General features: G+C 40.0%; 1 protein-coding gene across 7 annotated transcripts in view; it reads left to right on the top strand.

Moving 5' to 3' along the window:
• ZNF521 (zinc finger protein 521) overlaps positions 1–11526 on the top strand; it is a 235415-nt gene extending 223889 nt beyond the window's left edge. For all 7 annotated transcript variants that reach the window (XM_027887566.1, XM_027887568.1, XM_027887562.1 and 4 more), the window contains one exon: positions 10698–11526. In XM_027887566.1, coding sequence (XP_027743367.1) covers positions 10698–10727 — 30 coding nt within the window. In that variant the 3' untranslated portion in view covers positions 10728–11526. The remainder of the gene's footprint in view (positions 1–10697) is intronic.
• Positions 11527–12406: the final 880 nt, after the last annotated feature.

Below are 12406 nucleotides of genomic sequence, written 5' to 3' on the forward strand. Positions count from 1 at the left end.
TCATCACTCACAGGGAGGAAGGAAAAAAGCATTAAAGAGTGCTTCTTTGTGGGGTACTTCTTGTTTGAAGGAGTATTAGATTGTAGGAGTTGGACTTCACTGTCTTCCCCCTTTTACAAGTTCTGTAAACAGGAGAAAGTGAGAGTAAAATTCTTCCCATTCAGCTGTGGTAACATTTCACACTTCTTTTACACAAACGCAAATGATGGGGGGGAAAAAAAACCCACAAAACAATACAAATAGAAGACAAAAGAGAATCTGGACTTCTGCATTTTACAACCAACAACCACAATGACAAACATGAAATTTTATTGTCCTAGTACGACATGTCAGTAAATGCTCCAGATTTATTGATTTAGAGTGTGTCCTCACCAAATTTAGAGAAGTAGTGACTTCATTATAAAGGGCAAAGAAGCATTCTGGTCTCTCTAGAAATCACCTTTAAAACATGGATTTTCTTGGGCTGAAAAGGGGGAACTCACATGAGGTTACTCTAAGAACAAAATGTTTCAACATAGGGTTCTTAACTGTCTTAACTAATCACCAGCTATGAAGGGATAAAATAGCCCTTAGTTTCTTTTCCAACAAGTACATTTGTAATTCACACACACACCCCAAGCCTGCCACATAAGCACTGTCCCAGTTCCTGCTATTCTTGTTTGAAGAGCTGTAGGAAAAAGGACTGTAAGACGTCCAAGATGGGCTGGCTCAGTAACCAGTTGTGAAGGAAGTCAGAGAGCAAAGTCCATGGGGACCTCTGCTTATCAGCCCAGAAATCCTTGGCTGTTATCATCAAATCTGCTCAATCTGGCTTTCCTTGCAGACTGTCTTGAAGGAAAAAGATGCACCAATGTGCAACAGAGTTTGGAGCATTTAGAAGAGGAGGAGAGCTAGCAGAACACCATAGCTCTTTCTTTTCTGCACATTCTAAAATTGTCATACGATGGACGAGTGGACATATTTTCACTTGTGTTCCTGATTCCAGGACCCAAAATATGCTTCAGTCCACTTCTGCATTCTCTGAACTGGGTGTATGTATGCTTACTGGCTGGATAACTTCCAAATATGATTTCCACATACAAAAGGCAGGTTTGCTGATTTAAAAACAGGGCTGCTTTTAGGGTTTGCTTTTAGCTGAGTGAATATGATGTTAGTCACTGTGAGTTAATCTCAGGCTGATCCATAACCTCCAGTGTGCCGAGTGCTGTTGTACAAGGCCCCACACACCAGCTGGCAATGTGTGGGGAATCCAGATTCCAGGCTGTCCCCATGTCACCTGCAAAGCACAATACCCAGTGTTATGTCAGGAGGTAGGGAGGTGAGCTCAGCAATCAATACAAGTGTGGGATGCATCTGTCTGTATAATAGGAGTGCAGACAAGTTACAGCACTTTACTTTCAGGTTGTATCAGGAAACTTGTAATTTCACTTGTAATTTTGTTCAAAGGGATTCTTGGGCATGCACCTGTGGAAAACTGGAAAAGTATCATTGTTTTAAAGGTTGCCCTTTGCATATAAATCACAGCTCTGTGTGCTTCGCCATTTTAATTGGGTGACCTTTTGAATCCTATGGACAGGAGCTTAAATTCTGGATCTGACAGTTAGTTTAAGATTTGAAATCAATTCATGATCTAGCAGTTACTGTGCTTTAAAGCAAAAAAACCCAAAATGGAAATTTGAGAAGAAATTTCACTTGGAATGTTCTTTTCACAAGTTCGTAGAAAACTTCATTGCAGACCAAAGAGATGTGTGTAAAATCCAGATTAAGTTGTCAGTTTGATCCCTGAAAAGCATCAGGATTCAGTGAGTACGAGAGAAAGAGGAAGAGCAAGAAACGTGTAATGTTTCCAACAGGACATTTCTGTGCAATTATCAATTTAAGCTTCTATTATTTGTCACTAATTACTGATCTGAGCTGTTAAATATTTAGTAGTAGTTTGTTTAATTGGGTTTGACCTATAAATGAATCTGTGCGTAGTGTAGCTCCAGTTCCAGCAGCCAGTTCCTTACTTCCAGCTAAGCAAATTTGTATTCACATAAGATGAACACATATTGTCAGACAAAGGGTTTTGGTTTTGTTGTTTAGGTTTGTTACCTCTCTCTCCCCCACTGAATTCTTTACGGTTTCTAAATCAGAACACAAAATAGGAGCACTGCCTGTGAAAGTAAAATGGGAGGTCGGTCAAACTTAAACTTGTTTACAGATGTTGTAGTTTAGAAAGCACCAGCATAAATTAAACATCAAAAAGAAAAAAGAAATAAAGCAGAGCAACTACTAGCCCGTGAACATGTGTGTCTTGTAAAACACTGACTTAATCCCTGAATATCTTATTAGACAGTATTACCTATCAAGGCTTGTTGTCCCATGTTACTCTGTTGTACAATAGCTGCAGATAAATCTGGATTTTTTCAGCTTTGGGTTCTGCTTGCTCTTTGCCTGGCTGTGTCTGACAGGGTGAACAGACTTCTCGCTGTGGCCTCTGCAGAGGGTGTGCAAAAATCAATCAGTATATGAGCAATATTCACTTTGTTTTAAATCCAAAAGGCCTGGCTCTATTCTTACTTGTTCCTATCTTGAAACTCCCTTGATTTCAGAGGAATTTCTCTTAATTTATACCAGGGTAATCATAACCATATTCTAAAGTAATAAGACTGTTGATATATTTCTCAGAAGTGCCTCCTTTTGCCTTTTTTGTTTAAGCTTTTTTTCCCACTTAATGAACAATTTTCTTATTGGGGAAGGATGCCTGTGTATTAATTTCAAACATTTGCAGTATCACAAAAGCCTTGTTTTTCTACAAACAATGCTTAGACCTCGATCCTGATTAGCAGTACAGCCCCTTTGCCGCATGAAGGAACAGGAAGGTTTCTCAATTTTCATGAACTGCTGTGAACATGTGGTAACCATTGCCCTCTCTCCCCATCACCATCATCTTATCGTTTATGGGGGTAATACACACACCTTTCCCATGCAGCCAGGCACATCTTGCCTGAAACAGAAGGTGTCATTATAAGTTTCATTGCATTTCAGTGAATAACAAACTGGGTAAGGGAAGCTTATGGGAGGCTATTGCCTGACACCATGGGTTAAAACAGCCTTCGAGGTACTCTGATTTATGTCAGAGGCTTAACTGGGAGCCCCCTGCCAATGCTCATAATGAGAAAGGTGCAAGGATGGTGAACAGGCATCTGTGTTTGTGTCTGTTCTCTTCTGGTGACAATGATGAAAGTCTTATTTGCTGTACCCAGGAATATATGTCATTCTTTTCCATACAACAAGTCTGTGATATATGTACTCGCATATTGTAATGAATCCAAAAGGAATCATTGACATTTTACTACTGACTTACTGGAAGTCTCTGAAGAAAAATAGGTATCATGGGTTTTGGTTTGGTTTAGGTTTGGGTTTTATTTTCAGTTTGCATCCCTGAGAACATGCTATCCAGTTTGAGATTTTTTTTATGGGTAGGTTTTCTCTGGTCTTACTGGAAATGCTTGAGTAGAAGAACCAGAACACTGAGAGTAAAATCTGATTAGCAGTCATGCCATTTCAGAGACATTAATATAATATCAAATATCAAATCACATTGCTTAGGTGAACTAATTTATATGAATAACTTCAATTCATGTAGAATAACTGCAGTTCACTGTAGACTTTCCTAAATTATTGTTGTCAACAGTGGTCAGTCATGTCCTAAGATGACTGTTTAATTGGCCATCATGTCTGAGAACAGACCTGATTCTCAAAAACTGGTAAACATCAACTCACCACACATAAATGGTATTTATGGGAACACAGATTCTCTTGGGATTAGTCCCCTTCTTTGTTGTGGAAATAGCTCTGGTTTAGTTCAGATCAAACCCTTATTTCCTTGGGAATCTGAACTTTCAGAGGCTGTATTTTGCTAGGTCTGTGCTGGTGATCAAACTTGGCCAGGATGAAAGTCCATGCCTGCTTTAGTGCGTTTATAAATTCATCGCTATTCCTCCTGCTCTGCCAGAGGCACTACAGTACTGGAGATGCTGCTGGCAGGGACCCTTTGTCTGGAATTTTTCCTGTTCTCTCCAGAGCCCCAAAGTCTCTATTTAGCTTCCTACTTTTCACCGATTAAAAACTATTAAACATCATCTCTTTTTCAGCTCCCTCATTCACTCACTGTAAGTGTGACCATTGAAATCTGAATATATAGTCAAGTCAGAAGCATTGCAATTCCTGGGATAAAACACATCAGAGACACTTGTTAGTTCCAAACATTTCAGATAAAGCAATTAAAGTTAATTTTTTGTGGTTGGTGTTTAATGAAAGGAAGGGAGGGGTCTGGGAGGGAAAATAATCTGTGGTCTCATCATTTGTTGGGGAGTTTCAACTGAAGTTGCTCTTTTTGTATTTCACCTGTGTGAAAAATACAGAAATGTACTCTGTCAGTACAATTAAGGATTATAGAATCATAGAACAGACCTGGATATGTCCTTAACCTGCAGTTAATTCAGTCAGTGGAGGTGGACTATGGAAGTCATTACCCTTAGCATGGGAACCCAAATCCCACCTATTAGTACATTTTTACCTATATAGCAATTGAGCCTTAGAATCCAGTGTAACAATCTTCTTAATTGCTTGCAGCAGCAGTGGAGTCAGGGCCGTAATGTTTTGGGGCATTGAAAATAAGTTTACTGCTTTCAGATGCTTTGAAATGGCCCAGATATTCCACTGAAACCAGCTCCTGACTATGCAGATTTGGTTTCATGTGTGATTTGGGGTTGGCTGAGCCTCTTCCTCTCCTGGGATGAACATCAGGAAAAAAATACTAACCCTGAGGTCTGTGAAGCTGTGAAATAGTCTCCCAAGAGAAGCATTGGAAGCTCTAATTAAAATTGGACTGGGCAAAACACTTGAAATTACTCTATAGGCAATAATCCCACATCAGCAAGATGGGTGGAGAAAACGCCCTAATGGGTCTTTTCTGTCCTTAAATTCTATGAATTCTTGTTCTTCTCTTTTATTATGCTATTTCACCTTTTTCTTTAATGGTGACATAGTGTCATATAGAAAGTATTATAAGATACTATTGTGAGCTGAGTGAGATGATGTTAAATGTCAAAAGGAAATGCAACAGTTTCTCTGCAGGTTCACAGTGATTATGTGGAGACAGGAAAAAGAAACTGGCTGTAAGCAAGGGATACGAGCACAGTGTTTGTGATCTGTAAGACAGTGAAAAATGCACTGAATGCCTTCAATATACATGTTTATCATTTTGACATTGCATTCCATATTCTTTGCTTATAAAGAATAGCCACATTCCACCAAATCTAACACAGGTGTGGGAAAGTCATTTACTGTAACTGTATACATCACTCAGATTACTGGAGACATCTTCTATCCCAGTGTTTCACATATCCCCAAAGACCCTAGACTAAATAATACATTTTTACATTTTAATTTATAATATGTATTTAATCTTAGTATCTTACAAATCTAAGTACCTCATCGATTTAGTCCTGGGTATAATCATATTACAGTTTACCAAGAAAGAATCCTTCCACAATATAATGGGAGTTTGACAAGAAAATCTGTGCTGCGATACTGAAGCAGCACAAACATGAAGAAACAATGTAAAAATAACCATTTCAGTGATTTTTCATATAGTTTAGGCTGAATAAGTTTCATTTATTTCTTTTGGGTGTTACCACTTAATACTCCTCTTCCCTCCTCCCTTGCCTTTCCACATGGTGTAGCATTTCGGCAGTGTCCAATACAGAGCCTGCTGCGTGAGAGGTCACGACAACCAGCTAAGTAACAAAGCATTGGACCGAAGTTCTGGAAACCATGTTGATACTGTGCAACTACTAGGTTTTGTAAGGCTTGCCTTTCCACGAGCCTTTCTTTCTTCCCTTTCAGTTCTGGAAAACCCAGCATCCTCTTCTTAGCTGCAGACAGTTTGAAAAGTGTGGCACAGGGTAAGAAGCTGGAATAAAAAGAAGGGAAGAGAAGCAGAAAATCTTGATTAGAAAGTATAATTTAATAGAACATGTATTGAACCAAATGTATTGATTAATGTGGTAGATATAGTACTTATATTGATTCAAACTAGAGATTTAGTACTAAAAGCTGTAAGCCAAAAAGCTGTTGCAGATTGCTACAAAAGTCAGTTTAATGCTGTCCTTGAGAATGCCTTCACAAAGAAATTCTTCTAATGTTTGAGGAGTAGGTAGAATGCGGTATATGTCAGTTTGATCCCGGAGGGTTTTATTTTGTACTCTAATAGCTGTTACGAGCCTACATTATATCCAAGGAGTAATTTTCCTTAGGGGTGCCCAGCTCGCTTTGTGTCAATATTCTAGCATTTTAAGTCACGTACAGTATATGCTTCTGGGAACAGTGCAGGAGCCAGCCAGACTCATAATGGTCTGCATTCATTAATAAAGGCAGAAGCTTCTGTCCCTCCATTGCCCACTACAGGGATGCCTCCCTGGTCTTCAGGGACCCGTACAGACACATTTAAAGAAAGCTTTATTTTGAGTGGGCAGGAGATGAAATGCAGGACTTGCAGGCATTTCCTAAGTCAGCTATATGCCCGAGCACAGGGGTGACCTTAATGGGTCAAAGAAGAATGCAGGTCAAAAGACTTATTATCCAGCCTGTTGGAAACCAATTGCTTTTGTGTAAAAAAAAAAAAAANTAGGGTACCATAATTACTTAATCAGTGATGATTGATTACTCATGTTTGTGTTCTTGAACTAAGGAAAAAATAACATGCTGCTGTGGTACTGTTACCATCTGTTGAAATAATGCATCTACATTTCATCTTTATATTTCTTCACGTGCACCCTCTTTGCACTGTTTGTCAGGTACAGCCATGTCTTGTTTCACCTGGTCATAAAAAACAAAAGTCCCATTTAAATTGAGTGCAACCGCAGTTCACATTAAGGATTCTAATGGGCTAGTGAGTCTGTGGCTATCAGTGGGTATTTTTTTCTTTGTTAATTTTGATGCTGTGGGTGGGAACTTTTTGCTAGCTATTCCTTCCCATGTTACCTCTGAAACACAAAGGCATGCACCAAACAACAAGAAGTTATATTATCTCTTTTGTCACAGGCGTTTCAGCAAAGAAACCTTTTCATATTTGTTTGCCAAGGAGATTCTTCCAGACCATATTACCCTTAAATCTTTGCATGTTTTTAACTCCTCAGCACTAACATCAGGGCTATCCCAAAGCATTTTCGTCCAGAAAAGTGGTGGCATGTAATTTTATAGCAGGTCAAATAATGGTTGGGATTCTGGATTCAGCTAACAAAAATAATTATCTCTAGGAACAGGGAAAATGCACTTTAAGAGTTTATTTCGCTTTTGAAATATATTGGATTCAGGTTTTCCCTGATAATAAAGCTGCTTTCCAGATAACACTGAGACAGAGAAACTGGAAATGTAAGACTTTTCCTGGTTCAGTTTGTGTCTATTCCAGTAACAAATGCAGTGACACGCAGACCTCCTGCTTCACTGTTCCTCCATTTTGTGCATACAAAGCTTGCATTTGTATTTGCAAACTAGTTTCTCCTCGGGAGATCCCAGCCCTTGGAAATGGGAACACAGCTGTTGCTGAAATCCAGGAAAGATTATATTAAGAAAAAATATTTTCCCCTTTCCATGGCTAAGCAGGAAATTGACATTTTTGCTTTGTAGGGAGACTACCACATAATTAAACAGATGTGCTTATGTGCAATCAAATTTGGGGGAAGCAAAGAAGGGGGGGCATATGATATCTCCTGTACTTCATTAAATGACTTCTCTTTGGCAAGTGGATGCACTAATTGCTCCAAACTCAGGCAAACTAGTCGAAGTTTCTGGAGGAGGCGTGTTCCCAGCTTGTCTAGTGTGTCTTTAGTGAAGGGCAGCGGGCTCTCCGAGCTGCACGGGGAATCTCAGCTGTGATATTGTGCTCTCCCTGGGTGTACCGCACTCCTGTGTCCCTGCCGCGTCCCTGCCGGCGGGAGCTCCAAATTCTGCTTTCCCCGCCTGCCTGCACTCTCGCTGCCGGAGAGACGGGGAGCTCGCTGCACACAAGGCAAAGAGACTATCAGAGTCGAGATCTGCTGTGTGGATAATAGAGGAGGATTTTTGCCCTAAATTTTTAAACACAACACCCCTCATAAAAACAACAGCAGTTCATAACTGGGATTAATGTTTGCAATTTTCAGTCACTTAGACATGGGGTCTCCAATAGATGGCTTTTGGTGGAGTGGAATATGGCTCTCTGTGGGATTACAGAATTTTCCTCCTTTTCTTATCTGTCCCCTCCCATCCTTCACCTGCTTGTCTTGTCAATGTTACACTCCTGAAGTCCTTTCACTTTCTATTTTTTTGCCACTTAGCCAAATAGGTATTTCTCCCCACTCCCCCGCATTTGGGGAGCCTTAATTACTTTGGAAACTGCATTTTTTTTTTTTTTTTACTATTTAGAACAAGTATAGTTGCCTTTTTAAGGCCTAAACTCTTCAAAGCATTTCCTCATGTTCATATTCTGCTCTGTCTCATTCTTCTCTGCAATGTTTGGGGGTTTTTTCTATTATTTCTTCATTATCTCTAGACAATCTCATTTTGCACCAGGGCATGGGAGTCAGGGACACTGAGAGCAGGGGCAAGTCAGTTCCTTACACTGTGTTTTATTTTGTCTCCTTCATATTTGGACCTTTTTATTTTTTAATCAAAAATGTCATTGCAGCGAGAGTTACAGCTGCAATTCTGAAACACCTTTTGACTGCTTCATAGGCAACTGTTCATGCAGCTTCATACTGATTATGCATTTTTCACTTAGTGAAGAGAAATAAAAAATGGGCATGACTGATGTGCTTGCTCTCAGTAGACTAGAAAGACCCCCCCTCCAAATACTTGTCTACAATGTAACAATTGGTATATGACATCACCTGCTCAGAAGCAGAGAAAAAAATCAGAATTCAGGCTGCTACCCCATATTTAACTTGTCCTGTTGTTTCTAGGTACTGCAGGGTCTCCAATAAGCCTGTGGTGTTATGTTGTGAGTGCTGCAATAAGTGGACACAACAGGATGACAAAAGGGCTGACTGTCAGGCTTAAATCTTAATTTCCTTGCTTTTGTGGTTTAAAGTCAGAGCCCATTACCTGTGACCAGCCAACATCTTTGGCTGCAGCTATTGTTACTGCTTTACAGCATTTTGAAATGATTTTATGGGAAGGATGAGAAGCTAGATGAAATCAAGTGGTGGAGTGTATTTTTTTAACACTCTCTGGCCTTGGACAATCTGGAATTCCTGCCATCAGCATTAAATCATTTTGTATTCACATCTGGAAATTGCATCTTTGAGTGTCACTGGGTCATTTTCCTTTAATCTTGAGAATGGCACTACATTAAAAATTCCTCAGTCTTACTGTAAGGTCCTTTCCTTGCCAAATGTCCCATGAACTATTATTTGTGTGCGTGCACAGTTTAGGGAGAGAAAAGGAGGAAGAGAGAGAGAACTCTCAGGCTGGTCTGCAGTCACACTGAATTTCCCATTCGTTTCACCGAGGCAGTTTTCATGTGCCCTTTCATGGGTGGCTCTGGAGGGTATGGTTCAGTAGATGTTCACTTCGTTGTAAATGATGACTGTCTTGTGGGAACAGGTTCATCTTAAAGTGCGTTAGTCCGAAGAGGTTTAAAGACAGATTAACTTAATAAAGCAGAGTGAAGGGTCTGGATGGTCTGGGAGCAAATCATGGGATGTGACACTCCTGCCCTCTGGGTCACTGGCCCAAATCTGGCCCCGATTACTAAGGGGAAAATTCATCATTAATCAGTGGCTGCTCTGTTGTCTGAGAAGTAGCATTCACAGACATTTTCTAATATTCTGTGGATCCCGTGTACATTTTAGAACACTTAACGTGTTGGTTTGGTTCCTTGCTCTTACCTCGATGCCTGAGAAGGATCTGAGCCAGTACAGGCAAGAAAATAGCATCTTACTAAGTGATCAACTCGATTTTAGTGATGGTAGGAAAAAAGGTGAAACTTGTGTTTGCTGCTTGATTTGGTAATTACTTATATGGGTAAGGAGAATTTCAGACCCCAAAGGCCATGCTGACCTCACCTCACATAAGGCTCTGCATTCACTTGAGGAAAAATACCTGTGTTTTTTGGTGACTGAAGGGCAGGCTGTGGCAACCTTTCCTGTTTTCTCATCAGCCTCTGAGCTCTCTGCTAGGCACAGAATGACTCTTACCAGAATATATTGTGCCATACCGTGTAGGGAGAAATAGGTTTTAATGAAATAATGCATTTGAAGCGGTGCCACGGTCTAGGAAGCACAGGCCAGTTAGCAAAGGTCTTTTATGACAAATGCGCTTCTCATTTTTGTAATGCATAAACCATGAGCTGTATGTAAGCAGATACCAGAGCCACTGACCTGGTTTGCAGTTTCACTGGGGCAGGTCAGCCCAGACCCTACCTGGAGATAGTGTGTTGCCCTTCTTGTGGCAGATGGAAAGAATACTGGTATGAAACAGCTGCAGAAAACTCCTCTGCTCCATAATGATACTGTTCCTGGATAATATAAACAAGGAGGGGTCTAACATACTCTTTTTCCAGTCCATCATTTTGCAAGATATGTTGGAAGAATCGTCTCTGCATCTTTCTTTCACACAGAAATGCCTGTCCTGTGACTAAGCTATTTCTTCTGTTTTTTTTGTTACAGAATCATACGATGACCCAGCACAGCAGTTAGTGCAAGGCCCGTCTCTTTCAGAGAATTCTTTGTGGCACAAAAAGGGAACACATTTTACTCTTTGCACGAAACTTTCATTGTTAATGTATATTATTCAGAATCATTGTATTGTACCATAAAACTTGTATTATCGAAACTGTTGGATGTTCATGTGTTTGAACTTTTGAGCACCGGATAGACTTCCTGTATATAAAGTGTTGCACATGTATTATGTTGTCTGATACTAAAATGGTCTTATAAAGACAAGTGGACTTGGGCCCTATTCAAGAAAGATACAAATAATAATAATACTGTGTGAGGGGGAAAAAATAGCTTAAGAAAAAACGTCATTTTCAAGGAGGAGGGAGAAGGTAATAGCTATGTTCCATTACAGCTCTGTTTGGCCTCTCTTTCTTTTAAACTTCAGTCTAGAAATCTCTCTTTTGGTATACAAACGGATGAATCTAAGACTATTTTTTATTGCTGAAGATTCTTGCAAAAAATACAAAGAGACTCTTTCTCACAGAGCAGGAACCCACAGTTGAATAAGGCCCGTATATATATTTGTAAGCCTTGCGATATGACAGATAGCATTACCATATATGCAATAGTTGTTATGTAGTTTGTCAAAGAATTTTTTTTCCTGGATACCATTTGAAGCTTTGAGTGTTCAAGACTTTCCTTGATGATTTCACATGGCCAAATTCTTGAATCAGTTGAACTAACCTGTATGTTACTGTTATTAATGTTTACTCTGCGGTCTGAACCTGGAGATTACTGGAATTGTTTTCCAAAAGGAAATAAATTCAATTTACCATTATGTGTGAGTGTGCTTTGTGTCTTGTCTTTTTCCTTGGAAAGCAGCGTTATTACTGCTGCTGTATTACCTAAAGATCTGGAATTCCATTGTATCAGGATCTGTACACTGCTCAGTAGGAATAGGTAGCTTTTCTCGAAGGTAGTCATTTAAATAAACACAATGGGGCAAATAGATCTGCTGGCCCCACTGCAAAGCAATATGTGCTTGAGGATAATAATCACTGTTTTCTGGTTTTATATATTTGTTTCTTCTGTTTGGCTGTCTCAACAATTTCATGCTTGTACACTTGACATGTTGGTTGCCAGAGGAGTCACCACACATCTTCTGTGTATAATTATCAGTGTATTTCATTGTGGTATTATTTAATGAGTTGGGTCTAGTACTGATGACACCACAGAGCCTCCACAGCTCTGCCAGTAGTGCTGTTAACCTGACATCCCTCACCCTCTGACATGGGTAGCAGAGTTGGAGGTGGTGCACACTGCAAGATGATGCTCACTAGCACCGTGGCCCTGGGGAAGCTGTCACAAGACCTTACAGTTTGCTCAGGTCTGAATTGGCTCCTGACTGCCTGAAGTTTCAAAGAGAACAAAGAAGGGGATAAAAGCTCTCCTTGCCTACCTCTGTCCCCCACTACTCCAGCTCACCTACAAAAGAGAACCAAAAAAACATTGTCCAGCTATTTTAGTATCTTATCCTATTGCTGGAATTGCTAGTTTTATGCCATGGGAAATAGCTGAAATACTGCTCTTTAAGAGCTGCATGTCACAACAAGGATAAATGGCTGGAGCTGCTTGCATAGTGCTGTCAGAGTATCTGTAACGTGTGATTTCCAGTTTGCTGAGTGTCACAATTTGACTCCTTACAGATGGAGGATGGA

Source organism: Empidonax traillii, unplaced genomic scaffold (genome assembly GCF_003031625.1).
Source record: "Empidonax traillii isolate 1590-97213 ecotype Southwest subspecies unplaced genomic scaffold, ASM303162v1 scaffold215:size2007263, whole genome shotgun sequence".
NCBI classification, from domain to species: Eukaryota; Metazoa; Chordata; class Aves; order Passeriformes; family Tyrannidae; genus Empidonax; species Empidonax traillii.